General features: G+C 44.8%; 2 protein-coding genes and 2 long non-coding RNA genes across 5 annotated transcripts; 1 reads left to right on the top strand and 3 right to left on the bottom strand.

Moving 5' to 3' along the window:
* Positions 1-195: 195 nt before the first annotated feature.
* Positions 196-6,912, top strand: LOC104910620 (uncharacterized). Its single transcript, XR_004159517.2, has 3 exons — positions 196-851; positions 2,658-4,963; positions 5,989-6,912. It is a non-coding gene; the product is annotated as an uncharacterized LOC104910620 (long non-coding RNA).
* Positions 6,913-8,890: 1,978 nt separating this feature from the next.
* LOC100542219 (estradiol 17-beta-dehydrogenase 11-like) lies at positions 8,891-14,195 on the bottom strand. Its single transcript, XM_003205569.5, has 7 exons — positions 13,986-14,195; positions 13,796-13,903; positions 13,097-13,228; positions 11,850-11,956; positions 10,932-11,069; positions 10,622-10,738; positions 8,891-9,504 (listed from the first exon to the last, which is right to left on the bottom strand). The coding sequence occupies exons 1-7, from the start codon at positions 14,193-14,195 to the stop codon at positions 9,417-9,419; spliced, it is 900 nt and encodes a 299-aa protein (XP_003205617.1). The 3' UTR covers positions 8,891-9,416.
* Positions 14,196-14,717: 522 nt separating this feature from the next.
* LOC146544450 (uncharacterized) lies at positions 14,718-16,773 on the bottom strand. Its single transcript, XR_014882938.1, has 4 exons — positions 16,062-16,773; positions 15,527-15,574; positions 15,310-15,412; positions 14,718-14,853 (listed from the first exon to the last, which is right to left on the bottom strand). It is a non-coding gene; the product is annotated as an uncharacterized LOC146544450 (long non-coding RNA).
* A 3,341-nt stretch (positions 16,774-20,114) lies between these two features.
* Positions 20,115-27,199, bottom strand: LOC100540432 (estradiol 17-beta-dehydrogenase 11-like). 2 transcript variants are annotated; one of them, XM_085222528.1, is made up of 7 exons: positions 26,897-27,199; positions 24,896-25,003; positions 24,393-24,524; positions 23,683-23,789; positions 22,465-22,602; positions 22,155-22,271; positions 20,115-20,809 (listed from the first exon to the last, which is right to left on the bottom strand). In XM_085222528.1, the coding sequence occupies exons 1-7, from the start codon at positions 27,104-27,106 to the stop codon at positions 20,722-20,724; spliced, it is 900 nt and encodes a 299-aa protein (XP_085078654.1). In that variant the 5' UTR covers positions 27,107-27,199; the 3' UTR covers positions 20,115-20,721. The 2 variants fall into 2 exon arrangements, with proteins under 2 accessions (XP_085078654.1, XP_010708024.2); XM_010709722.4 differs by having other exon boundaries at positions 26,573-27,040.
* Between the last annotated feature and the right edge of the window lie 51 nt (positions 27,200-27,250).

Here is a 27,250-nt window from a genome sequence, read left to right as displayed (position 1 = left end):
TAATACATTTACAACTCCTCATGCATCAGAAGGAGCAGGAAGTGACTCCAGGTGATCGTACGGTCTCAGTCTCAGCGTTGCTGGCAGCTCCAATCCTGTGCAGTCACAATGCTGTTGGCTGCAGTCAGCCAGGCAGGTTACAGTGAGATGAAACGTGCTTAGAATATTTACTAATGCTGCAGTAAGCAAGGCATCCTTCCTGTAAAAGATATCCAAGAAAAAGACTGAAGTTGGAATACTGTGCAAGGGTTTTGAAGAACGTCATGTGTTATTCAGACAAACAATGGTACTTTTATAGCCGAGTAGAAGCGCTGCTTTCAAACAGAACTGCCACTGATGACTAAACAATGGTTTGCTGCTCATAAGTCATAAGGTTATTTCATTTGCTATTATGTGCTAAATTTATCTGCATGTTTTAACTGACTATACATATGGCTTTACCACACGCATGTGGCTCTTTGTAAAAGTGGCTGCTGGTGTAAGGTTTACCTATTCTGGACATGCCATTGTAAACACCAACACAAAGCCCACAACTCCTAAGCTAAATTAACACTGCTGAATTAACTTCTTTTTTTTTTTTTAAATATAATAAATTGAACAGTAGCTCAAAAGCCAAATGTAACTGCAAACCATGTTTTTTGTCCTTATAGGACGCTCATATCAAACGAAGCTGCTGGAGATGGTCTGAGCAATCATCTGGATGAAAAGAGCGCAGATGTGGACTGATACATTTAGTACTGGTTCTGCAGGAGCAGAAACTGGAGGCCTTGATCCCCTCACACCAGAGGAAATCACAGTTACAGGAATCACACGTACCAGGAAACTCTCAGTATAAATCATGGCAATATCGAGTAAGTGTGTGGGCACATAGAATCATAGAATGGCTTGGGTTGGAAGGGACCTCAAGGGTCATCAAGCTCCAGCTCCCCTGCCAGAAGCAGGGCCACCATTTAATACTAGACCACATGACAGTAAGTTACTCCTCACGTAAAAAGAAATTTCTTCAAGGAACTAAAGTTAACAGGCTTAAAAAACCTGAATTTATAATTCAGACACCGAGCAGTCTGACACATTGTGGCTTCACTGCGATGAGACTTTGTAACAGATATTAATATCCTAGGTAAGAGTTTTGTTCTTCCCCCATGTCACCAATTCAGGAGCATCATGCTTCCGTGACGTTTCTTGCTTCCCAAATCACTTAGATACTCTATCCATAAATCCTCCACTTGTCTTAATTATAGTATCTCACATTTTGAGTCTTCAAATAAACCATCATCATCTGTGGAAGACAGCAGCTGAGATTACGAGACAGCTGCACCTTTGTAGAAGATGGAGGTCTCTGTAGATACCCAGCTGGCTGCTGATAATTAATTAAGAGCTTACCAAGTTGCATCAGACTTGAGAAATATCACTGTCAATGCTCCTATCATTTATTTAAGAAATCAAGCAATGTTTACGACCAGAGATTTAAAGTCTGTCAACAACCAATGCCATAAAGAGTCTGTCATATAAAAATGGTGCACTTATGAGTTAAGCACAGAAGTAATACTATGAGATGTAATACACAACATTAAGGTCACGTATTTGCAGTCTATGAGGAACCAGGCACAAGGAGAGATGTGTAATTTGCAGAAACTAATCAGGCTGAGCTGATTTAAACACCCAACACTCAGCCTTTATTATTCTTATACTTTAAACAGAACAGAAATGAGTTTTAGTAGTCCTTTAATCAGAACAGTAAATGGAAATGTGAAGGTCAGTGTACTTCAACTCCAAGCCTTCCTCCTTGCCTGAACTGGAATGATAAATTGTTTTGTCATTGCACAGACTTAAAGGAATAGCATAAGAAAGTGGTATTTTTCAACTCCTGAGCAATGCAGAAGTTTAAGCATCACTTGCTAGGAGGCTTAATAAGCATTTAGGTTTGTGTGCACAATGTTCTGTCAATTACACACTCAGAATCCACTGACTGACACAGAAAAGCCATTCAGATGTCCCTCAAATAAACAAGAATGCAATCATTGCAGCCAGCTGCTTGAGGTGAGGTTAGCACTGGTTGAACACTGCACCCAAATGGAGGCTTTCTTCTCTGAAGAGTTGTCACAGCCAGCCATAACCCTCCTTTCATCTCAGCAGTGAAGAGCTCTGGCCTGCATACAGCCTGACTACACACTTCCACAGCATAAGTGATTGGCTCAAAGGAATCTGAAGGAAGTGCCTCATTCATAACATCATCAGTTGTTACTCTGTAAGCAGTCACTTTGCACTTTTCATAGAAGAGCAACCTCACCGATGCAAAAAGGCCTTACTCCCTGTTTACAGCTCACCATTGTCTGCTGGCATCAGCTCAGCAATTTTACTTCTCGAGTTGTAAACATTTAGAACATCTGTCATGTCTGTGTTGGCAGCTGGCCAGAGCTGATATTCAAGGATCCCATCCGAGCCCTTCTTTACTACTGCATGTATTCAAACAAGCAGAGATGGTAGCTCAGAGCCCCCTTACAGTAGAGCTGCTTTGGTTCAGCTAAGAAGAACGTCCTAAAGTGAATGAACTGCTATAGGTCCAGTCATTTTGGCCAAATCATCTGAAATTGAAGTGACCATAAAACAAAGCAGTTGCCTTCATTGTAGGTAATGTGCCTCAAATAATTTTGCAGCTTAAAGGGGGTAGGAGCATCGGCCGCAAGCAGGACAAGAATGTCACTCATGAAACGAAGGAAGGAAACAAGAAAAGGATCCTCCCCTGTGACACTGACCTGAGAGAGGATTGTCCTCCTGCCTCCGCTGCCACAAACAGAAAGATGCTTCCATGATACAAGAAACAAAAGGACTCTGTAATAACCGCAGTGAGGAAGTGCTCAAATGAGGGGTTCTGTGACACAGGTAGATCCAGTGCTTGTTTATCAGTCCCAATACTGCATTCAGAAAAATAAGAAGCAGCCCAATGTCCAGGAGAATTAAAGATATGGGTAAGGCTCTACCCACACTACTGTATGTAATTTTGGTTAGTCACATGCAAGGCAGACAAAATTCATGTTTTTACCTGTGCAGAGACAGACAGGCATCTAACCAGGGAACTGAAAGGGCCCATTAATTGCAGCAGACTAGAGATTTGCCTTCTGTAAAGGCAAAATATGTAGCTCTAAGAGCATGGAGTTTTGGAAAACAACTCAACTACAAATGGAATGTGTGCATATAAATATATATTATTTTGCACATGCAAATGTGTAAAGCTAATTAGTTAAAATGGAGCTGATGAGTTTCTGCAGGTAACTGTATGGTGCTGCCGCCTCCCACAAGGCTACATGAAAACATGGGAAAGTTCAAGTTACATGCTGCACTGCAAGCCTATGCTTAGTTTAATTCCCATTAAGTACATCTGAAATTAAAGTAATAACACAATTCAGATACCACATGCCTAACTGGTTTAGCTTGTTTGAAACCACTGGGTTTAGAAAACCATAAAAAAAGCTATCTTAGACAGCACTACTGGGGGATTCCTATGTGCTTAAACGGTTTCAAAGGTTCTCTGGCAGGCATAACAACTGTTTTGCATTACTTGTCACAAAAAAAGGCATTTCAGAAAACTGAAATGGATGGGTAAAAAGCTCCCTTAATGTAAAACCCAGAAGAAGCTTTTAGCTGCTTCTATAACCAAAATCACAGCAGTGCTGTGGGCACAGACAGCGAATGAAGGCTGCTATTTCTAGGAAAAAGATGTGACAGAAAAAGGACAGAAACGATGTTTTGCAAAGCACAGATAAAATCTTATTTTGGAAAAAAACTGCAGAAAGAGCCATGATGCAGTGGCACAGGCTGCCCAGGGAGGTGGTGTAGTCACTGTCCCTTGGGGGTGTTCAAGAAGAGGGAAGATGTGGTACTGAGAAACATGGTCAGTGGGCATGGTGGGATGTGTTGGGGGTTGGACATAGTGATCTTTAGAGGACTTTTCCAGCATTTATGATTCTATGAACAAAACTCATCAGGATCCCCAGCATAGTGAGGAAGAACTCTGCTATAAAAATAGTACTTAAGAGGCACTTTGTTTATTCAAGGTAACCTTGGGAATACCCAAAAAGTAGAACAAAAAAGAAAAAACACTGCAAATCCATGCAGTTCTCAAGAGCAGGGCGAAATGTTGACATATGCGCTTAAAGCAAAAGAAGTGGTTGCTGGTACTTCATGTCTGTAAGAAAAGAGAGCAGACTCATACCGAGGATTTCAATTAAAAAACAGCAGTCTGATGGTCTCTACAGCAGCATTTAGTCCAGCCCTTCGTAGGAAGCATTAAACTGAGAGCAAAACAATTTCCAAGACGGTGTTTCCTAATATCCCATTATCCTGGAGCTGTAAGCCCAGGAGTGGTACTTGAGCTGTAAGCTCTTTCAGCAACCTGCACACAAACAACAGGCACAATCTCAGCACAGCAGATTTACAGATAAGAGTTCAAACATGGATTATAGAGTAACCACCTCACACTAATCCAATGTTTCATCTTCAGAAGACTGCTGAACCTTGCACAGCTTCACCTCCATGACAAGCAGAGCACACCCACCTGTTAAGATTTAAGCCTGCATGCATTCAGTATGGGAATTCAGCTACTGTGGTACTTTTCTGTGTAAAATATGCACTGCTTGTGCTTCCAGCAGCCTTTATGACAAGCACAGAACACTCTAAAACTCTACATTCTTTCACCTTTATGACCACATCCTGCAAGAGAATTATAGAAAAAGGTATATAGGAACTAGGAGATGAACCACCTACACGTTCCTTAATGAGACCTCCGTAATTGCAATTTCCCACCAACCAATAAGGAAGCGGTCCGGGGGGATGGCATGGTGGAACCCATCAGCACACAGAAGACACCTGGGCAGGGCAGGGCAGTTTATAATGGGCAGAAGTCACACTTCCCCTTCGCACGAGCAGGAAGGAAGAGCCCGGAACCCCTCCCTGATAACTGCAGGTAATTTTTTCCACCGTTTAAGAAACGCAAGAGTTGCTGTGACCCTCCGCCACCCCTCTCGCAGCCCGGGGCTCCCTTCAGGGCGCAGAGCCCCCCTCAGGGCTCGGGGCCAGGCCCAGCTGCGCAGCGCTCCCCGCTGAGGGCCGCGGCCTCCCGGCGCTCTGTCTCCCTCTCCCTCGAAACGGGCTGGGGCCGCTGGAACCACCCGAGGAACTGTTCATAAGGCAGAGCGAGGGGCGAGAGGGGTCGGGGTGATGGCGGGGAGGGAAGGAGGGGTGAGTGAGGGCCCGGCGCCACCGCTCACCTGCGCTCCGCCGAGGGCCGCCGGGAGGAGGGGGCGCGCAGCGCGCATGCGCGGTGTGGAGGCGGGAAGAGGCGCTGCGGGGTGATGGTTTGGGGCTGTGGTGCCTGACGGCAATTCGGCTCAGCGCGAGTTGCTTCTGGCAAATGTCGAGCCTCGAGGGATAGTTCCTTGAAGTGATGCACCCTGCAATAGGGGATGTAAAAGGATGGCTACACTTAATACATTTGCAGAAAGGGGTGAGTGGCTCAAGGTGACTGAAAAGGGCGTTTCTGAGGAAATAAACGCTTTGAATCCTTTCATTTCTTCATCCTGTATTATTCTGTGTGCGCTAAGTCACCACACAGTCGTTCTCCACACGAACTCATCGACGTTCTGTTGGGTTTGTGGTTGCGAGTGGGGCTCCTGGCATAGCTGTGTTAGGAGGTGATACTGCTAAACTAACTAATGCTAAGCAAAATATACATGGTTGGATGTTAAGCATACTTAACTGAACAATACTCGCCTTCACAAAACTAGCTAATACTAAGCAAGACACAGGGAGTCAAATGATAAGCAAAGCCTCCTTTATTTACCTAAGAAGCCCAGAAAATCGTTGTTGTCTAAGTAACTGCACAGAAATAGCGAGATGAGAGTAAATACCGACTGCTGCAATATCAATATGGCAAATAACATCTACAGTGTCACGTACATGATGTGCTTTTCAGCATACCATCTCTTGCAGTGCAGGTGCTGATGATGGAAGTCTCCAGGCACCACTGCTGAACTCTGCTCCAGACCGCCAGCGTTTCATCGATACCATTTCATCATCATGTGGTCATCGAAAGATTATGTAAGTTCTGCCCACTGCTTTTCTCCACTGCAGTTTACCTGTGACAAGCTGTAAGCAGGCACCAGTGAGCACGAGTGCCCGGAGCTGTGTAAAAACTGCAGCTATGGCTGTGTACACAGGATTTGTTGTGAGCAATGAATGTATTTCCCTGTTGCACACCTGTTGAACTGCAGTGTTTCTCAAAAACTATTTTGTGAGCATTAAAAAACTGCGAATGCAGAGGAGAAATAGTTTGTATGAGAGCATGTTTATTCATGGTAACAGAACCATAGGCTGATGTGAACTTATTCCTGTTCTAAATAAGGTTTTGCAGTTAGGCTGGGGTATTCTCAGCTAAACTCTCATGGTACCCTAAGTAGAAAAAGCAGCAGGTCTGCTTAGAAAAGAGCAAAATGTGTGGCTATATGCAGATTGAAAGCAGCTGCAAGACTTAGTGTACCAGAAGCTTGTTTCAGAAAGGAATTTTATTTACAGTATTGCAGGCTTTGTGAATGGCCAGTGATCTTGGACATTTAAAGGTGGTGATACAGCAGAAAAAATTAATTTAACTGCTGGGTTCTGGAGGTTCTGTGCATGTACTGGGCTCATCTTTCTGAGCCGCTGCCTGAAATTTGATACAATTGCACGCATATTGGTATTGCCAACAAGTATTAAAAGTATTGCCCCAGTCATCGGGTTGAGGCCATAGTGCATCTGGCTGCTCTGGATGCAGTTACTCACTTTGTCTGCAGGGAAAATGTTTGACTCCACTGGAGATGATCAGAGCTACATAATTTCTGTTCTTAATTAGCACATCAGTAGTGCATCCAGACCCTAATTTCACAGCTCAGCAGTGCTGGCATTCTCCTGGCACGGGACTCAGGTCAGTGCTGTGGCTGAGGCAGGGAAGTGCCAGCTCCAGGGCTCAGAGGGAGGCAGAGCATGAGTCCAGAGCCTCTCATCCAACTCACAAGTGCCCTAAGCCAGTGTGTGAGACACCAGTATTCAACTGTGGGACTTTACTGGAAGTTGCTACATGAGGTTTGATGGCATAGGCTTCTGCTAAGTACCTGTAACAACCAGATTTTGGAATAAGCTTGTCTCTTGTGGCCAGGAAGAGAACTGAGGAGCTTACCAGGGTTGACAATTTGATTCTCTGTCACTGGCGTTCATGGGATGAAGATTTAAATCCTCTCTTATGTTCCTTTACACCAAGCAGAAATCGAAACATGCAGCTTAAATAAAAGCAGGAGCAGCATAAAGCAACTTATTTCAAGAGAGATGCAAGACAAAAAACTCCTCAGATTTTGGGATTGCCTCCAAGAAAGGGAAAACAGATACAAAAATAATTCATGTGTATTAAGTTGGCCTCTGTTTCCATAATGATTCAAAACACGCTCCCCAAATGTTTTACAGCATGGAATGATTGACTTTTAAATGCAATCCATTTAGAAGTCTTACGCGCTAACTTTTGATTGCTTATTTTAACTTATTTTCCATTAGTGGAATATTGAAAACCGGTTTCTCAGCCACAGGATTCATAAACTAGAATCCAATTGTCTCAGTGTAAGAAACGGTACTTTGGCACACCCTGAATGCCCTGTTCTATGCGGGTTGTATAAGCAGCAAAAGAAGCTTTCCTCCCAGTTAGCCTGTCAGCAGCACAGACTTAGCTCTGTTACTACCTAAGAGCAGGTGGAGCTGTATTAAAACTTCTCCACCTACTGAAGAATCCAAGTTTGCAGTACAAGTGCAAAGGACATCAATATGGATTACACTGGAAGCCACTTAGTTTTAGTTCTGCTTAACCTGGTGGGTTTTCAGGCTTCTCTCAAATGGCCACTTGCCAGCCAATATCTGCCGCAGTCAGGAGATGCAGAAATAGGCAAAAAGTTTATCTTTGCTCTACAGAGGTCTTTGACTGGCATTTCGTCACATGATACCAGAGGGTAAAGTGTTCATACAGAACTTTGGAGGATTAACCTCCTGATCACTGCGGGTCTGACTAGAGCTGGCTTGAGGGCAAAACCTGGGATCATCTGGGGCTGTATCTCACACACTTGCAATGTTAGGCTTCCCTCCTCCTGCAGAGCATCCTTGTTATGCTGCTCACCTGTATGTAGAAAAGCAGAGCAAGAATCATCCAGGGCTGGCAGTGCTGCAGCATCCTGTGCAGTGAATAGGATCAGCATTTCAGAGGGGTGGGATAAATAAATCCTCACTTCTGTACATGCTGTTTGAAGATATAAAAATGTGTGTGGAAGTGTGTGTGTTAACCGGTGTCAGTACTGGTTTAAATTTGTACTCCAATGACTGCATTAATTAGTTGAATTGAAGACATAGCAAGGAATCTCTGGCTTCCCAGTTGATGCCTTCTCGTGTTCTGTACAGGCATAGGAGCTCTGGGGATTTCCATTTCAGCTCACCTCGGGCAAATGAATGAGGGGTATTTAGGCTTAGAATAGCCTTGGTTTTCCTTTTAGTAGAGGAGACTGATAATGGAGCAGATAAACAGCAATTTTTATTAGGCTGGACCAGTTACCTTCTAGTGTAAGGACAAAAACAGAACCACACTTCCTCATTCTTATGAAAAAAAAATCACATTTTGTGGTAAGCATGAAACAGAACAGGGCACCCAGTAATTTGTAGGAAATACTACACTTGTTTCAGAGTTTCAGAGGAAGGTGTTTGAATCTGGTCGGGGAATCATCAGCAATTTGAGAAATGACATCAGCAAAGGGCCATGTATTACTTAACACTGCACCTTAAGTGCACCTGTAGGATGTGGTTGTGACTGTAACTGGTAAGAGACACCTTCTGGTTAGAGAACTGCTTTTATTCTGTACAAGCCGTACTGGTGGAGCTTATGCATAATGGACAATCAACGTATTTACGTAGCGGTTGATTAAGAGGCTGTATTATTGCAGGTACTCACTACAAAAAAATGCATTAAACTGCGTGCAATACAAGGCTTTTTGAACTTAAAATGATTCATTAAGGTGAAGCAGGCCACCTTTAAGCGTTCCTCCCCACAAGATAATTTTACTCGATAAAACCACATTAATTTATACTCCAACAATTCCACTGCATTCATGTAAGCAATTGTGCACATTCCAGAACAGTTCTTCTGACTTCTAGAGCTGCATCTCTGCTCTGCTAACACACCATGTTATGCACATCTGTTCCTGCTGCAGGTGTGGGATGGACCTTAAGGTGTGATGGGAAGCGGTGGCCTGGAAGAAGTATGCATCTTAATTCTGCTCTGAATCCAAATCGCTGTGCTACACTCAGCATATGTTCTGCTTTCACTCATTTCATGGGGAAATAAGAAAATTTCTTTTTCACTGATTGCTTCCACGCCCAACAATTGCATCAAACTTAACATCAGTCAGCTTTTTGAGATAATTCAAGGCACGTTCCGGAAGTAATCTGGAAGAAAAAAAGCCCATGAAATTAAACCTAGGGTAAGAATTCAGGTTTTGGAGACAGCAGCACAGCAGATGGGATGGGAGCTCATCTGGGCACAGAATGTATGTTCACATCAGACTGAGACCAGAATTTAAATCTGGAGAGTACTCCCAAAAAACTCAGTGCCTTCATAACTGTTTGTATAGGTTGAGCTTCAGTCCCTTCAGCTCCTTCCTCCTCTTACGATTGCTTCAAGGACATATCCACTGCAAAGGATGTTGATTCAATTACTGCTTGCAGGTTTAATGTTGACTGTAGACAAATACATTAAAATGAAACGAGAACTGACTTTGCTTTCAAAACCTCATCTGGTTGATAGAGAATTTTGGGAAAGCAAAAGATTCTTTACGCTGTCATAAAACACTCTTGGCTGTTTCCTGGCTTTCGTGAATTAGTTACTATGAAGTAATGGTTGAGATACTGTAAACACTAACTGAAGTGGTAATGTAGTTGTTGTGATACAAATCTAGCTTTTGAATCCGAGCTGTGGAGAAAATGCAGCCCCAACAGAGCAGCTATACTGGATCTCTAAGAAGTTTGAGGGGACCAACCTTACTCCACATGGCTGAGGGAAAGCAGCAGAACACTTCTCAAGCAGCATTCCCAGCACTTGTGGCATATACCTGGTGCTGCCGTGAAGAAATGAACACCAAAAAGCAGCAGATCCTGCAATTCAATTTTTGATGGAAAAGCAATCCCTTTATTTCCTTCTGCATCCCTACCAGCAAATGGAGCATCTGAGTTCTTCACTCAGCACTTGTGCAAAAAAATGGATCATAACTACCTACATGACAACTCAACAAAACCCTCATGGTGTCTGCTGTTGTCAGTGGAAAGAAAAACACCACACTGCAACACTGACTTGCCCCAGCTTCTAAAATAGCACAAAATTGAATGTGATGTTACAAGTGCTTTCAAGAAATGTTTAGATGTTGTACTGAGGGACGTGGTTTAGTAGGAAATATTGGTGACAGGTGGATGGCTGGATGGGATGACCTTAAAGGTCTTTTCCAACTTTGGTGATTCTATGAAGTGTAATGCTTGTACGCTCCCACTTATTCCTTATGTTGTTACATACCTTTCAAGAAGTAAAGCAAAACGTTGATTTGATGGAACAAAAACCATTTTCTGGTTGGTCAGTATTCCTTCCATCAATGCCTTCACAACTTCATCAACCTCCAAGATCTTTCCAAGCCTAAAATCAAAGGAAAGCATATATGTGAGATCAACAGTGATAACACATGGGCAGCAGCTGAATATGAAGTAGGATGCTTCACACGTGCACAAAGTCAGGTAAATAAGGACAACTGCTATGTGGGACATGCACTCAGTTTGAATAACAGAGGTAAAGCAGGGGCAAATATGTAATGCTGACTTGTGATCATTACCTCATACTGGGGTTTTTGACAAATCCAGTATTTATAAAAACTGGACAGAGACATGTTGTTTTTATTCCATCCTTTCCCAGTGAAGACAGTTCGTCCGTTAGGGCTTTATGAAATCCAACTGCAGCAAACTTGCTTGAACTGGTGGAGGAAAAAAGCACAAATTAGAAGGCATGAATGTTATTTCTGGCCTGACAGAAATGGAAAGGGGCTGAGAGAACATGCAGTACTGACTAATGAGGGAAACAATGCAATCCACTTAGGAAGGCAGGAAGGCAAGGACTAATTCTAATTTTTGCTGCATTATAGTGTTTTCCTAAAATAGACATTGCTGCCTGAGGAAAACATTTTGGGATGTGAAGTAGAATATCTAAGTAGTCTTAGTAGTGAACTGTCAGAGGAGTGTTAGGAAATATTAATTGGCATGCGTAAGTCTGATGTTTTTATTTTTGAAAGCTAAATTCAGTAGACATGTAACATCCAGCATTTCTTACTACAGGGAAAAACATGGCCTGAATCTGTAAAGCTAAGAAGAAAAAAGATGGTAAAAACATACAAGTGTTACTTTTTCTTATGGCTACAGCAACTCACAAGAGCTGTATGTTATCCTAAGAAGAAGGAAAGCGGATACCTTTTTCACCAATCAAAGTCTGGATCAGTTATGGGGAGAAGAAAAAAAAAACAAACATTCCATTAGTTTATTTGTCATTTCATTAGTCTTTCATTGAAGCATTGTTCCCGATTCAGTCAGAGCTAACAAGTAAATCAGTGAGCATTCCCACAAGCACTTATGTACTGAGTGCTGTGGGTTTTCTTCCTCCTTTGGAAGAAGCTTGCTGAGTGTACTTATTTCCTCTCTGTGTTTGCTGGTGAAGAAGACAAAGATAAGAAACGAAGAGAGCTGATTTTGAAATCACTTACCAGTAAGTCACCATGAAAGGAATTACAAAATGACCTGCTGCAGAAGCCACTGTGACAATGTGACCGTAGTTGTTGTTCATCATTGTCGGCAGAAAAGCTCTTGTTGTCTTGAAAGGGATTTAGAACAAGGACCAGAAAAAGGGTTGGGGGAGAAGGAAAAGAGTAATGTCTCAAGTGTTTTTCAACACTGTTCCCAGGTATGTGCAATTAAGTGACTAATGCTTTTCCTAATGCTAGGTAGGTTCTGAGAACCACAGAAACGTCCATTCTCCCTCCAGCTGATGCACTCTGTAACCTGATTTCTGGAAGGATTCTTTCAGCAAAGTCAAGTATCAACAGAAGATGATATTCATGGTACTCCTAGCCTGCTTTTTAGTTTCACTTGTCAGCAGCAGCACTACAGTATCTCTCCCCAGCACACACACAGTTTGTAGTAGCCCTTTTTTCTCCTGCAAACAGAAATTCTTTAATACTAAGAATGCTGCTGAAAGCTGTCCTATCCCCGGGGTCTGGTTGCCAGAGTCCCAAAGAGCCAAAACCCCAGCTCAGAGATGTCTCAGCTCCATCACCTCCACACAAGCTGCTGGTAGAGAGCTGGGAGAAGCCCTGCAGGAGATAAGACAGGTGGCACTTGCAGGCAGCGGCAGGACAGCTACAGGATGGGATTAAAGCACTGCCAGGAGCCAGCAATGAGACAGGTACAAAATGCTTCAGGACAGAGCCCTGCAGACTGGCTAAGGTGCTGGTGGCAGTCAGGGAGACACTGGGTCTGGCTGCACCACGTGGAATGGCTAAGAGCTAGCAGCCAGCCCTGCTTTGCACCTAGCTCTACGTACCAAAGGCTGCCTTCTCTCAGGGGCCAGCTGATAAAAAAACAAACCAAAGCACTTTGCGTTATATGAACAGTTTTTTCTACTGCTTGCAGGCTCTTGGTGCCTGCCTGAGAGTGCCCAAACAGCCTGACCCAAAGAGAAACACTAAGACTCTTGTGACATAGACCAACCTACGCTGCAGGAGAGGCCATCACCAGCCAAGTTGTGTGGAAAGGAAAATACAAGGGAGCCAGGCCAGCCCCAGATCAGCAAGAGACAATCAAGTTTCCCAACAGCCAGACTGAGTACATGTTTGCTATACACACAAAGCAGCAAGAGAATTTGGTAATTTGCCTGTAGTTTTAAATAACTGTTGGTCTAAATACATATCCTTAATAATGCTAACAGAAGGATGAATGTGCTGGAGACCCTTACCCAGATGTGAGCAAGAATGTTGACTTCAAATGTTTTCTCAACTTGGTGGTCCTGGGTGGAGAGCAGGTCGGCAGCTGCAATCACACCGGCATTATTCACCAGGATGGAGACATCACCAATGTCCTTTTTCACCTTTTGGACCAAAAGATGTGTAGGTGAACATTGCTTCTTAACACACAAAGTGCAAGGTTGTAAGTAGCAAATGATTTAATTCTTACAGTGATTTTCTTGCAGTCAGGAGCATGCAGTGTCCTTGTTGCAGCCAAAACCACAACAGTCCTGAAAGCTGATTTAGATCTGATGTTCTTCCCTTTTTTACTGCCAGTTATTACAGTGTCCTACACATCACCCATGGACAAACATGCTCTACAATTACAGCTGGCACTGTGGACATACAGAATGATTTGAACCATTCCCTACAGTGCAGCCTTATACATTTTTATGTCTGTTCCTCAGCAAGCCAGTAGCAGGAAGTTTGATTGCAGGGTCTAAAGTCGAAGCATGAGCTCAGTAGGACAAAGGCTCCCAGATTAGGATGGGACAGGCTGCGGTACCTGAAGGTATGTATGTATGTACAGCAGCGAACAGTGGTGAGATTGCAGGGGCAAACTGGGTGAGACACTTCGGGTGCTGTTTTCCAGCACTTCCCAAATCGAAGCACGTTTGGGTAAGCCCTGGCACATGCACCTGCTCCCCTACCTTCTCAGCAGCGCTGTAGATCTCCTCCCTTTTGCTGCAGTCCACTACAAAGGTGTGAACGGTGGCTCCCAGCCCTTCGCATTCTGCTGCTGTCTGCTTGAGGCCATGCTGTGGGAAGAAGGATGCATGTATGACACGGGTGTCACGGCCTCGGAACAGCCCGTTAATCCGCACCGCGGCCCGGCCTCACCGCCTCGACGTCCCATAGCACCAGGCGGCTCTGGTGCCGGGCGAACTCGCGGGCCGTGGCCCTGCCCAGACCGCGGGCAGCGCCCGTCACCAGCACCAGCTCCCCGCGGACGGTCTTCCTCTTGGCGGGCAGCAGCAGCTTCACCAGCGCCTCCACGTAGGCGTACAGCAGCGTGCCCAGGAACACCAGCACCTCCAGCGCGGGGTTCATCTTGTGACCGCTCCGTAACACCGGCACAAGTCAATGCACGCGGCTCCGCCGGGAGACAGGGGAGAGGGAAGCAGCCAATTGCGAGCGCACTGTGAGCAAGGGGCGGGGCCAAAGGAGGGGCGCGGCCAACGGGATGGTGGCACCGCTGATTGGCCGGGCTCCGCCCAATGAGAGGGCGATGAGCTCTCGGAGGTGGTCACGTGTTTTTGTTTAGCAACCAAAGCATCTTAAAATCGTAGGTAGGAGCTGGTGGTTGTTGGCGCGGCAGAGGGTTGTGTGCTAAGTCAGCAGTCAGAAGCATGGGATGGAGGTTTGACAGAGCCCAGAGTCTGAGGGCAAAGCTGCTGCAGTAGCACCCTTCCTGTTTTGCTGACAGTAGGGTCACTGAAGTGACATGGGAATATTTGTTGTTAAGAAATGATGAAGAAATTGTGATTGCTTGCTGTCTATCATTTATTCAGGCTTAGAAAGTAAGCAGACAAGGATGGAGTGAGCTATTCATTGTGACCCACGCTGACTTCAGTCACAGGAACCTCTTTGCTGATCTGTGGTTTCAATGTGCTGGTGGCAAAAGGCATTGGGAAGCTGAAGGAAGCAGAAGATGATTGGAGAGCAGCAGTATTTCATAGGAGACAGCCCTGGTTGTTCAGATAGGTATCTACAGAGTGAGAACAGAATTGCAGAGTAGAACCAATGGCATTAGTGGCTTTAGTCTGTTAATTGATGCATGATGTGAAGCACATGCCCAACAGCATCATCGGCTTTGGAAAACAGAGCCCTGCGAGCAGGTGAGCAGGCTGCTGCTGGTGGCTGAGGATAAAGCTGGCTGTGCTGTGACGAGTCAAAATAGCATGGGTTTTCATTCCACGTGAGGTGCTTACATTAACATAGAGTGCTAACGGTGAAAGCAGAAAAATAAAAATTCTTCAAGTACCATGCTGAACAAGGCATAAAAGCTGCAGTGCTTCCAAGAGCTGTGTGTTATTTCTGGAAAGAAAAACTTCTCTAAAGACTGTTTATTGCATAATTAGAATAATGCAAGTGAGAAGTAAGCAAATGTAGTGGTAGAGCTTGCTGCAGGCTTGTGTCTTCTGCTACAAGACGGGTTGCTTACCTCAGACTCTCAGCAAAACAGATGGCTGAGCATGCTTGGGGAGTTTCAGGAGGAGTTGAAGAATGGGATCCAAAGGAAAGAGAATGTTCCTTTTTTGTTGGTACTGTGAAAGGAGAGGAATTGTGCATTAGTGTTTCCCAGTTCAGTACAAACCCCTCCTGGTAAATCTGAATATTAGAGCTGATGAGATTCAATAACTGAGAAACAGAAGGCTTACCTGTTCTGAGCTGTCTGAACCGGAGCTTTCACTGCTGTCAAGCTGCTGCTGTAGAAAAAGTATGATTTTTTTTGATTTTTTTTGATTTTTTTTTTTTAGCAAAGCATAATTCATTGTACTTGTGGGGTTTTTTTTTGTTAGTTTTATTATCAACAAAAATAAACAGGTACTTCATTTTTTTGTTTTTAAAAACATATATCTTTTCAATCAACATCTTGTTAGAATCCTACATCTGAGAAAGGAAGTTGATCTTCAGTGTCTGAAAAATTGTCAGCTTAATTCTGTGCTGTTGGAATGAGGACTTGGTTGATGGGCTGGGTGTGAGCTTGCTATTTGTTGTTTTTGCTTTCAAGTCTGAGAAGGGCTTAATCTTAACTTGGAAATCTAGATTGGGAATACCATAAATGCATTTAGCTGTGTACCAACCGTTGGGTGTTCTTGAGGCTATCCTGACAGATAAAAGCCATGTAATTTCCAGCTGTCAGTGTTAAGATTTCCCATACTGGATGCCTGTGCATTTTTGTTCAGTACTTACTGCACTGGTGACAGCAAGGACCATGCTCAGAATGCAGGACAGCAGCAGGAACTTCATTGTGAGAGAGACTCCTGTGAAGCAGACAGCAAGCAGAGTTACAGCTTTTGGCTGAAAAGGAGATGTGGAGGAGTAATGAGGCTGTCCTCTGAGAGGAGTGACAGGGAAATGGGGCAGCAGGAGCTGTGCTGTGAGTTGTGTGCACCACGGTGTGTGTCCTCGAGTGCCAGCCCTGTGTTTGAGCTGCTGATGTGTGCAGCCAGGGTAAGTAAAGGGTGTTTTTTGAATGGTCCTTGCCAGGAGCTGTTTCTTTGCAGCCTCACAGAAAGGCTGAGGGACCTCTGGAGCTGATGGAGTTCACCCCCCCTCCCACATCCAGGCCCCTTCAGCAGGGTCAGCTGGAACAGGTTTGTGCAGGACTGTGTCCAGGTAGGATCAGAGTCTCTCCTGTGGTGGAGGCTCCACAGCCTGTATGGACAACCTGCTCCAGCACCTGCCTGCAACATAGCTCGGGTGAGAGCCAAGGATCTGTGTTACCTTTGGGCTGCATGTTGAGTGGCTGGTCGGTGGATCAGAAGGAGGCAGATGGCTCTGGCAGTAGCGATGCATGGATGGCCGGTGTCTATATATATATGGTTTTGGGTAGTGTGGCTTGCATCAGAAAATCACAAGATGTTATGAGTCACATCTTGTTTGGACCCACTTACTGTTTATTTTAATTACTTCCCACCTGGTAAAGCAGCCAAATTTTTTAGTTGACCTTTATGATTTTTATATAATCCTTGGGGGATTGACAGGTTTGGCAATGGGAATGCATGTTGTGTTTGCACTGTGAAAGGAATGTCTGTTGTCTTTTTCACTATGGAAGTTCTCCCAGCTATGTAGGAAGTACTTGTGTGATACCAATGTCCAGAGTACTGAAGCTGCTAACTTAGAGGAAGGGTTACAGTTTCCAAAATGGAAAAATCAGCTAATTGTGGAAACCCTTTCCAGGTTCCATGTGTATAACAACATCAGTAGAATTCACCATCAATGTGTTCACCAAGGGGAAGTCATGCCTGACAGACTTGACAAGGTCCTGCAATGAAACAGCCTGATGGATGAGCAGAGGGCAGTGGATATTGTCTTCTTTGGCATCAGTAAGGTCTTTGCCACTGTCTCCTGCAATGTCAAAAGAAATTTGACTTCTTTGAAAGAAAGTCCTCATCTTCAGTGAAAAAGAACTGACAGTGACTGTAGAAAAGAAATAAAATGCCCCCAAAATAGGCAGAAGTGGGAATAACTGCAGATTAATTTGAGTAACGTGTGGAAATCCTAATCTGCCTTGGAGATGTAGTTGTTTGCCTCAGGGAACTTGGATGGTTCTAAGGAAAGTCTTCCCTGTTTGTTCTGATGAGTTCTGTTTGACTGCATCTTTTTCTACCACTTGGCTGGAGCAGAGCCCCAGTTGGTTTTAAGCTCTGTGGAGAATAAGACAATCCCTTGTGTGCTGACCTTTCCTAAACAGGCTGATGAGCTAGCTTTGATTGCTGTAAACAGGCTGACCCATGGCTGTGGTCGGGCAGAACAAAATGCTGTCAAAACTTCTTCCTCCCTAAGAGATTTAAAGTCCCAGAGAAAGGCTCCTTATCAAATGGAATTTGCACAGAGCAAACTAATGTACAACTAATCCAAATTAATGTGTATGTCCTGCTGTGTGATGTTACAGAAGGTGCAGTGGGTGACATGTCATGTTTACAGGAGGAACTGTCAGCAAAATATGTTTTGGTGGTCACCCATCCTTTGCTTATGAAAGTTCCTGTGCTGAACTTCGTGGTGGCTTTATTCATTGCCTTAAGGAGAATCAGGCCGGAGTTGCACTGGGATAAGCAGCCCTTGCTCATACAAGGGCAAAGGAACAGGAGGCAGGTGGAGTTCTGTGTTCTGAGCTACCCTAATGGCATTTCTGAAAGCCATTCCCTTTGACGTGGTTCAGGTGAAGGCTGTTTTCTGGTCTTACTCTGTAGGAAGTGTTTGGGGTCTCCTGCTTCCAGCAGAGTACATCTGGAGTGGTTGTTTTTGGTGAAGTGCTTGGCTTGGCATCACAAAGCTACTTGTATTCTAGAATAATTGATCTCCTTTTTAAAATTGCCATGTGTTCTGCCAGATGCATTTGTAATGTAACTGTTCTTGGATCAGCCTGTTGTATTTTGCATATCTAATTGAGTCTACATTGCCCAGTTCATGCTTTGACTTACTTCTGTATAATTCAGCACCCAGAACCCTAACCAGAATTAAAATGTTAATAAAAAATGGAAGAATTTAAAAGATAACTTGAGTTTGTTCCCCCAGCTCTAATGATGTAACTGCATTGGCCTATTTGAAAGGGATTACTTGCTTTTCTCTTTTCATTCACAAATTCAGATGTATTCAAACTGTGTTCATAATTGGATATAGAAGGATTTTTATTTTACCTATTCTGAGAAAAGTGAAGGCTCCATTGATGTCTAGAATTGGCTTGTATAAGATCAGTTGTTAGTAGAGATTTTGTCCCAGTGCTTTGGCTGCACAGTTGCTCAGCCTGAATGTGGAGCAGATGTTTGATTCCACTGGAGATGCACAGAACTACAGACTTGTTACTCTTCTCCTGGAACTTGTTTCTGTTCTTAATTAGCACATCAGCAGTGCAGCCAGACCCTAATTTCACAGCTCAGCAGTGCTGGCATTCTCCTGGCACAGACCTCAAGTCAGAGCTGTGGCTGAGGCAGGGAAGTGCCAGCTCCAGGGCTCAGAGGGAGGCAGAGCATGAGTCCAGAGCCTCTCATCCAACTCACAAGTGCCCTAAGCCAGTGTGTGAGACACCAGTATTCAACTGTGGGACTTTACTGGAAGTTGCTACATGAGGTTTGGTGGCATAGGCTTCTGCTAAGTACCTGTAACAACCAGATTTTGGAATAAGCTTGTCTCTTGTGGCCAGGAAGAGAACTGAGAAGTCTAAAAAAACATTGGTATGCAGAACAAGGACTACCTTAGAAGCCACCCACTTCTTGGTGTATTTAATGTGGGCAGCGTATTCAGGCCTCCTGCAAATGGCCACTAGCCAGCCAATGCCTGCCACAGTCAGTTCAGTGAGTAAGCAGAAACACAATCTGTGCTCTGAAGAGGTCTTTGACCGGCGTTCCATTGCATGGTGTTCTCTTGTACCTCAGGGCAAAGGCAGTTAGTTCATGCAGAGCTTTAGAGGCTTAGCCTCCTGGTCATTGCAGGTCCTGATAGAGCAGGTGGCTGCTTCATAGCTGGCTCGTGAGGAAGAGCTGGGCCCATCTGGGGCCGTTCCCCTTATATTCCTGCCCATTGGTCTGGCACACACACGTGTCTGGGCCCAGGTCCTGACAGAGTATTCCTGCACTGCTGCTGCTCCCCCACATTTGCAAAGGGAAGAGCAGGGTGGAAAGGGGAAGCCCAGGATTATCCAGGGCTGGCTGTGCTACAGCATCTTGTGCAATGAATGGGTTTAGCGTTTCAGTGGAGTGGAATAGATAAACTCTCAGGAAGGAGAACGGGTATGGGGAAGTGTGTATGGTAACTGAAGTCAGTGCTGTTTCAACCGTATGCTGCAAGGAATGCATTGCTCAGTTGAAATGAAGATAGATCCAGAAATATCTGGCTTACCAGCTGAGGCCTTCACTTGTATTCTACACTGTCATAGAAACACTTCCACTTCAGCTCACCCCAGTACATGAATGAAGGTACAGCATATCCTTGCTTTTACTTCTAACAGAGGAGCCTGACTTTTGAATACTAGAACAGATAGTTTACAGAAGGTTGCATTATTTACCTTCTGGTATAAGGAGAAAAACAGTGCTACTTTTTCTGCATTCTTATGAAATAAATCACGTTCTGTGGTGCACATGAAACAGAACAGAGCACCCAGAAATTTGTAAGGAAATCATAGAATGGCCTGGGTTGAAAAGGTCCACAATAATCATCTAGTTTCAACCCCCATGCTATGTGCTTTGTTTTAAAGGAAGGTGTTTGAAAAGTGTCTGGGAGGCAGAGAGTATGTTATTTGACACCTTCTGGGTAGAGAACTGCATTTATTCTGTACAAGTTGTTCTGATGGTGCTCATGCATAATGGACATACTTAGGTAACACGTGATTAAAAGGCTGTATTATTTCAAGTACTCATTACAAAAGCACAAAACATGGAGTGTGCAGTACAAGGCTTTTTGAACTTAAAATGATTCATTAAGATGAAGCGGGACACCTTAAAGCACTCCTTCCCACACAAGACAGCTTTGCTCAGTGATAAGACCAAATTAATTTATACTCAGGCAATCCCTGAGTATATTATATGAATATGTATTCATGTAGGTAGCTGCTCTTACCCCAAAATAGGCCTTGCTGGGTTTCCTGTCTGCAATAGCACTAGGAGTCAGATAGTAGAATGCAGAGCCAGAACAGTCCTTCTGACTTCTAGAGCTGCATCTCTGCTCTGCTAACACACCATGTTATGCACATCTGTTCCTGCTGCAGGTGTGGGATGGACCTTAAGGTGTGATGGGAAGCGGTAGCCTGGAAGAAGTATACATCTTAATTCTGCTCTGAATCCAAATCGCTGTGCTACACTCAGCGTATGTTCTGCTTTCACTCATTTCATGGGGAAATAAGAAAATTTCTTTTTCACTGATTGCTTCCACGCCCAACGATTGCATCAAACTTAACATCAGTCAGCTTTTTGAGAACATTCGAGGCACGTTCTGGAATCAACCTGGAGGATGAAAGAAAAAACAAAAAAGCCCATGAAATTAAACCTAGGGTAAGAATTCAGGTTTTGGAGAAAGTGGCACCACAGGTGAGACTGGAGCTCATCTGGGCACAGAATGCATGTTCACATCAGACTGAGACAAGAACTTAAATCTGGGGAGTACTTCCTAAAAACCCACTGCCTTCATAACTGTTTGACTAGTTTGACAGTCCCTTCAACACCTTCCTCCTTTTATGATCACTTCAAGGACAGATATCCACTGCAAAAGATGTTGGCTGCAACACTGCTTGGACGAAAAGATGTTGGCTGCAACTTGCAGGACCCTTGAAGGTTTAACACACAGTAGAGAGCTGTGCTTATAAAGGGGCTTTTCTGCTTTCAAAAGCAGCAGTCTGAGGAAAGGGTGGGATGGCAAAAGAGAGACCTTGAGGTGCACTTTCCTCTTCTGCGTTGTTTTTTTTTCTTAGCAGGAGCCATGTCTCTTTGTGTTTGCCTGCTCCTAGCTTAACATGGAGTTATCTTAAGGGTTATGACAGTAGTAAGCACCACTTCTTTGTGGCTTTGCACACTTCTGCTGTCCAAATATCCCTTGGAATGCAAGAGTTGTTTCCTAACTGTCTGATGTTGAGTTTAATTAACAAGCTATTATGAAGTGTTTCTTGGGATGCTGTAGCAGTTAACTGAAGTGTCAGTGTAGTTGCTCTTATGTAAATGTCAGGTTTCCAGTCAGAGCTCCAATGAAAACAGAGCTCGACTAAAGCAGCAGCTACACTGAATATTTAAGAAGTCTGAGGGCAAATTTCACTTCACATGGCAGAGAAAAGAAGCATTCTCTGTCTCCATGACCTAGACCTTCTGGTGTTGACATCAGGAAATGAACACTAAAAAGCAGCAGTTGTTCAGCTGTTTCTGGAGCTTGCCTGGGGCTGCTGGTCCAGAGAAACTGTTCTTTGCAAGCCCTATGGCAATTCCCATTTGTGAAGGGAAAGTGATCCCTTGATCTCTCTCTGTCTGAAGTAAAATATGGAATGACGTAAATAACTCAATGCAGTGGTAAAAAGTATTGAAGATAGTAGAAAATAAATGAAACTGGGTTGAACCTAAACTTCTCATATCTATCTGTCATGCAGGAGTATTTCTATGCTGCAAAACGTTGTATTTGACTACTAACAGTGCTAATTACACTTCCTCCTACAGTGAAGCTTAAACTTGAAGCGGATGTTACAGGTGTGATGCTTGTACACTCTTGCAGTTATGTTGCATCTTTTTTCCCCCTTCTTTGGGGGTTTGTTTGTGTGTGTGTGTGTGTGTGTGTGTGTGTGTGTGTGTGTGTGTGCATGCCACTTACATTTCAGAAAGTAAAGCAAAGCTCAGCTGTGGTGGAACAAAAACCATTTTCTGGTTGGTCAGTATTCCTTCCATCAGTGCCTTCACAACTTCATCAACCTCCAAGATCTTTCCAAGCCTAAAATCAAAGGAAAGCATATATGTGAGATCAACAGTGATAACACATGGGCAGCAGCTGAATATGAAGTAGGATGCTTCACACGTGCACAAAGTCAGGTAAATAAGGACAACTGCTATGTGGGACATGCACTCAGTTTGAATAACAGAGGTAAAGCAGGGGCAAATATGTAATGCTGACTTGTGATCATTACCTAGTACTGGGGTTTTTGACAAATCCAGTATTCATAAAAACTGGACAGAGACATGTTGTTTTTATTCCATCCTTTCCCAGTGAAGACAGCTCCTCTGTTAGAGCTTTATGAAATCCAACTGCAGCAAACTTGCTTGAACTGGTGGAGGAAAAAAGCACAAATCAGAAGGCATGAACGTTATTTCTGGCCTGACAGAAATGGAAAGGGGCTGAGAGAACATGCAGTACTGACTAATGAGGGAAACAATGGGAAGACAGGGACTAATTCTAACTTTTGCTGTGCCACAGTGTAGTGCTGAAATACACATTGCAGCTCGGGGAAGATGCTATGGGATGTAGAGTGGGTGTCTTTCAGAAAGTTACCTTTATAGTGAAGAGTCTGATAATGTTAGTGCATAAATCCAAAGTGTTTACTTGTTAGAGTGGTGCTAGAAAATTCCTGGCAAGCAGAAACAGATGAACGTATTTGATGCTAAGGATGTGAACAGTGAAGTCTGATTAAAACTCCTGGCTGAGGAGTTCTCCTGCTACGAACAGTGACTCCCTGTGCAGGAACGTACCGAGGGAAAGTGGTTCTGTTTGGAACCACCATAGTAGAGGGCTAACAACATGCAGTCTGATAAAATGCCATGTTACAGTTTTTCTGTAACTTTGTGCATGAGTTATAAATGCTTCTATTTTAAACGGGCAGTGCCTTGACCTCTCAGTAGTGACGTGATGTTTGCAACACTAAGTATTAGCACGTTTCTTCTGTCATGTGAAAGGTTTACTGTCAAATCCTGCATTTTACCACATGGTGGCAGAAGTATTTCTATGCACTGCAGTTGTCACAAACGCTAGAAATAGGAAAAGCTACTCATTATATGTTCACTTGGTAACACTACAGTGACTCACGAGAGCACTACAGTCTAAGAAAAAGGGAATAAAATACCTTTCTTAGTAAGCAAAAGTCCAGATCAGTTATGGAGAGAAGAGAGATTGAAGATTGCATTAGTTGATTTGTAACACGTTAGTCCTTCATTGGATCACCTGAATCAGTCAGAGCTAATAAGCAAATCAGTGGGTACCTCTATAGGTCCTTATGTGGTGCATGTTGTGGGTTTTTTCTCCTTTGGAAGTAGCTTATTCAGTGGGAAGTTTATTTCTGTTACTCCGTGTTTGCTGGTGGAGAAGACACAATTAAAATTAAATGAAGAGAGCTGATTTTGAAGTCACTTACCAGTAAGCCACCATGAAAGAAGTTACAAATTGACCTGCTGCAGAAGCCACTGTGACAATGTGACCGTGGTTATTCTTCATCATTGTTGGCAGAAAAGCTCTTGTTGTCTTGAAAAGGAGTTTTAAAAAGGGGCAGAAATAGGGTGGGGAGGAGGAGGAGGAAAAGAGCAATGTCTTCTTAGATGTCTTCAACACTGATCCCAATTACTTGCAATTAAGTGAAGCTATCCCTAATGCAAGGTGCCACATAGCACCCTAGGCCCTGAGAAGCAGATGCCCACTCTCTGTTCAGATGGTGCAGTCTGATTTCCAAAGGGAACCTTTCAGCAAAGTCAAGTATCAACAGAGGCTGATGCTCTCATGTTGCTCCTAGCCTGCTTTCTAGATTTTCCTTGTCAGCAGCAACACTGCCAGCGTCTCTTCCCTAGCACGTACAATCTGTAAGTGCTCCTTTTTTCCACTGCAAGCAGAATTTCTTTAGCACCTGTGACCTCCACCCTGTAGGCCCTGCTGACAGCTGAGTCCCAGGGTAAGATACCAGAGTGGCAAGGAGCCAAGAGCCCAGCTCTGAGATGTCCCAGCTGCATCACCTCCAAGCAGGCTGCTGGCAGAGAGCTGAGAGAAGCTCTGCAGGGGATAAAGCAGGTGCCATTTTCATCCTTAACAACACTCACAAAAACACAAAGGCATAAAAACAGTAGCAGCCCTTACCCAGATGTGAGCGAGAATGTTGATTTCAAACATTTTCTCAATTTGGTGGTCCTGGGTGGAGAGCAGGTCGGCAGCTGTAATCACACCAGCATTATTCACCAGGATGGAGACATCACCAATGTCCTTTTTCACCTTTTAGACAAAAGGAACGTGCAGCCCCCATGACATTCATTATCACAGAAGTGCAAGGTTGTGAGCAACAATTAATTTAACTCTTACAATTCTGTGTTTTTTTGTGATATTTTTTTTTTAGAGAGGAGAAAATCATGTTCTTTCTCAATCTGGTAGGAACTGTGCAATGTCCTGAAAGCTTATTTTGATCTGATGTTTTTCCCTTATTTATCTCCAGTATTTATCTCCTACACATCACCCACAGAAAATATGCTCTACACAGTCACAGCTGGCACAATCTGCGTGGAGAACCTCAGGTGCTGTTTTCACTGCCTTTCTCAAAACCCAAGCATGTTTGGGTAAGCGTTGGCACACAAGCCTGCTTTCCCTACCTTCTCAGCAGCGCTGTAGATCTCCTCTCTTTTGCTGCAGTCCACCACAAAGGTATGAACAATGGCACCCAGCCCTTCACACTCTGTTGCCGTCTCCTTGAGGCCATGCTGTGGGAGGAAAGAAAGAAGGATACATGTATGACATGAGTACCGTGGCCTCAGTAAGCCTGCTTAGTTGCATGTGCAACCGTACATTGCCTGAGCTTTGCTGTTTGGGCACCATGGCACCTCGGGGGAGGACTTTAAATTTAGGACCTGCACACGACTGCTGCTAGAAATGGAATGTAGAGACAATAATGCCCTTGCCTCAGTAAAGCTCACTTAGCTGGACAGCAGGAAGTGGGCACCACGTGACAGCTGGCAGCTTCCTGATTGCATGCAGAGGACTAAAGAGCAGCTGCAGGTGACAGCCTGGAGATATCACAAGTATACCCAGCATATGGCAGGAGTAACAGTCTGGCTGTGAGAAAAGAGGTATGGCACTCAATGTACAACCTGGAAAGACAGCTGACTAAAGTGTCCATGTTTTGTGTTAGACTGAAATAACAAGGCCATCTTTTACCATCAAAACAGATCAACGGTGCCATGCTCCTTCTGACCTTCCATCATCTCTTACACTGTACAAAGCTTTGGGTTCCACTGCCTCCCTTGGCTGCCTAATTCATTGCTTGCTAACATGTATTCAGGCATTCCTCCTGGAATTATGTGTGAATGTTGCAGCTACAAAGCTAAGGTCAGTACCTCTTCCCTTCCCACAGAAGATAGAACACAAAAGCACAGATCATAGGGGTTGGAGGGGACTTCTGGAGTCCAAACTTGTGATAAAGCAGGTTCCCTGCCCAGCAGGTCGCACAGGTTAAGTGTCCAGGCAAGTCCTGAATATCTCCAGAGAAAGAGACCACAATCCCTCTGGGCAGCTGTTCCAGTGCTCTGTCCCCCTCACAGTAAAGAAGTTCTTCATTGTGCTAGTATGGAACTTTCTGTGTTCCAGTTTCTGTCCAATGCCCTTTGTTCTATTGTTGCATGCCACTAAAAAGAATCCAAACCCACCAACTTGACTTCCACACTTCAGGTATTTACAAACAATTATCAGATCCCCTCTCAGCCTTCTCTTCTCCAGAATAAACAGCCTCAGGACTCTAAGCCTTTCCTCATAAGGAAAATGCCTCAGGCTCCTAATCATCTTTGTGGCCCCCTGTTGGACTCTCTAGGAGATCCCTTTCTTTCTTGAACTGGAGAGCTCAAAACTGGACAGTGTTCCAGATGTCTTTAAACTAAAAAAAGGAAAGATTTAGGTTAGATATTAGGTAGAAATTTTTTACTCAGAAGGTGGTGAGGCACTGGAATAGATTTCCCAGAGAGGTTGTGAATGCCCCATCTTTGGAGACATTCAAAGCCAGGTTGGATTGGATCCTGCACAGCCTGGTCTGGTGGTTGGCCACCCTGCCCACTAGATGATCTTTAAGGTCCTGTCCAACCTAAGCCATTCTGTGATTTCAAGTTGCTACACCAGGGAAGAATAAAGAGGGAAGAGAACCTCCCTCTACGTGCTGGCCAGGCTCTTTGCAATGCACTTCTTGGCCATGACAGCACATTCCTGGCTAATGTCCAACCACTGGTCAACAGTTGGCCAGCTGTTGGTCAACCAGTACACCACTGGCGTTCTTGGCCACCAACCTTTTCTGCAGAGCTCCCTTCCAGGAGGTCGGCCCCTAACCCATACTGATGCATTCGATGGATGACACACGACGAATGACTTGCTGCTTGGCTTCAGCCCTTCCTGCATCCCAAGAGCAGTGCCATGCATGCCCGAGTTTGTGCTGGAGGTGAGCACACAAGTACACTACTAAACATCCCCACCGCGGGGCAGCTGTACTCTGTATACATTACACTCCCCTCACCGCACACAGAGACGGCACCCAGCTCTCCGCAGCCACCTGCAGCCACGAGCCCCGCTCCCCCCGCGCCGGCAGGACCTCCCCGTCGACCCCATCCCGTTACCGCCTCGACGTCCCACAGCACCAGGCGGCTCTGGCGCCGGGCGAACTCGCGGGCCGTGGCCCTGCCCAGACCGCGGGCAGCGCCCGTCACCAGCACCAGCTCCCCGCGGACGGTCTTCCTCTTGGCGGGCAGCAGCAGCTTCACCAACGCCTCCGCGTAGGCGTACAGCAGCGTGCCCAGGAACACCAGCAGCCCCAGCACGGGGTTCATCCTGCCGCCACACGGCAGCCCGGAGCGCCCCTTCGGCAACTCGCAGCACCGCCGCAAGGTGGCGCACACACCGCCCGTCGTGACCAATCGGAGAGTTGTGGGGCGGGAGGAGGCGTGTCCGGTGGAGAGGAGAACACCAATGGG

The sequence above is a fragment of the Meleagris gallopavo genome, chromosome 4 (assembly GCF_905368555.1).
Source record: "Meleagris gallopavo chromosome 4, MGAL_WU_HG_1.1, whole genome shotgun sequence".
Taxonomy (NCBI): domain Eukaryota; kingdom Metazoa; phylum Chordata; class Aves; order Galliformes; family Phasianidae; genus Meleagris; species Meleagris gallopavo.
The sequence above is the reverse complement of the archived record's forward strand: the minus strand, read 5'-3'. Positions and strand labels throughout refer to the sequence as shown.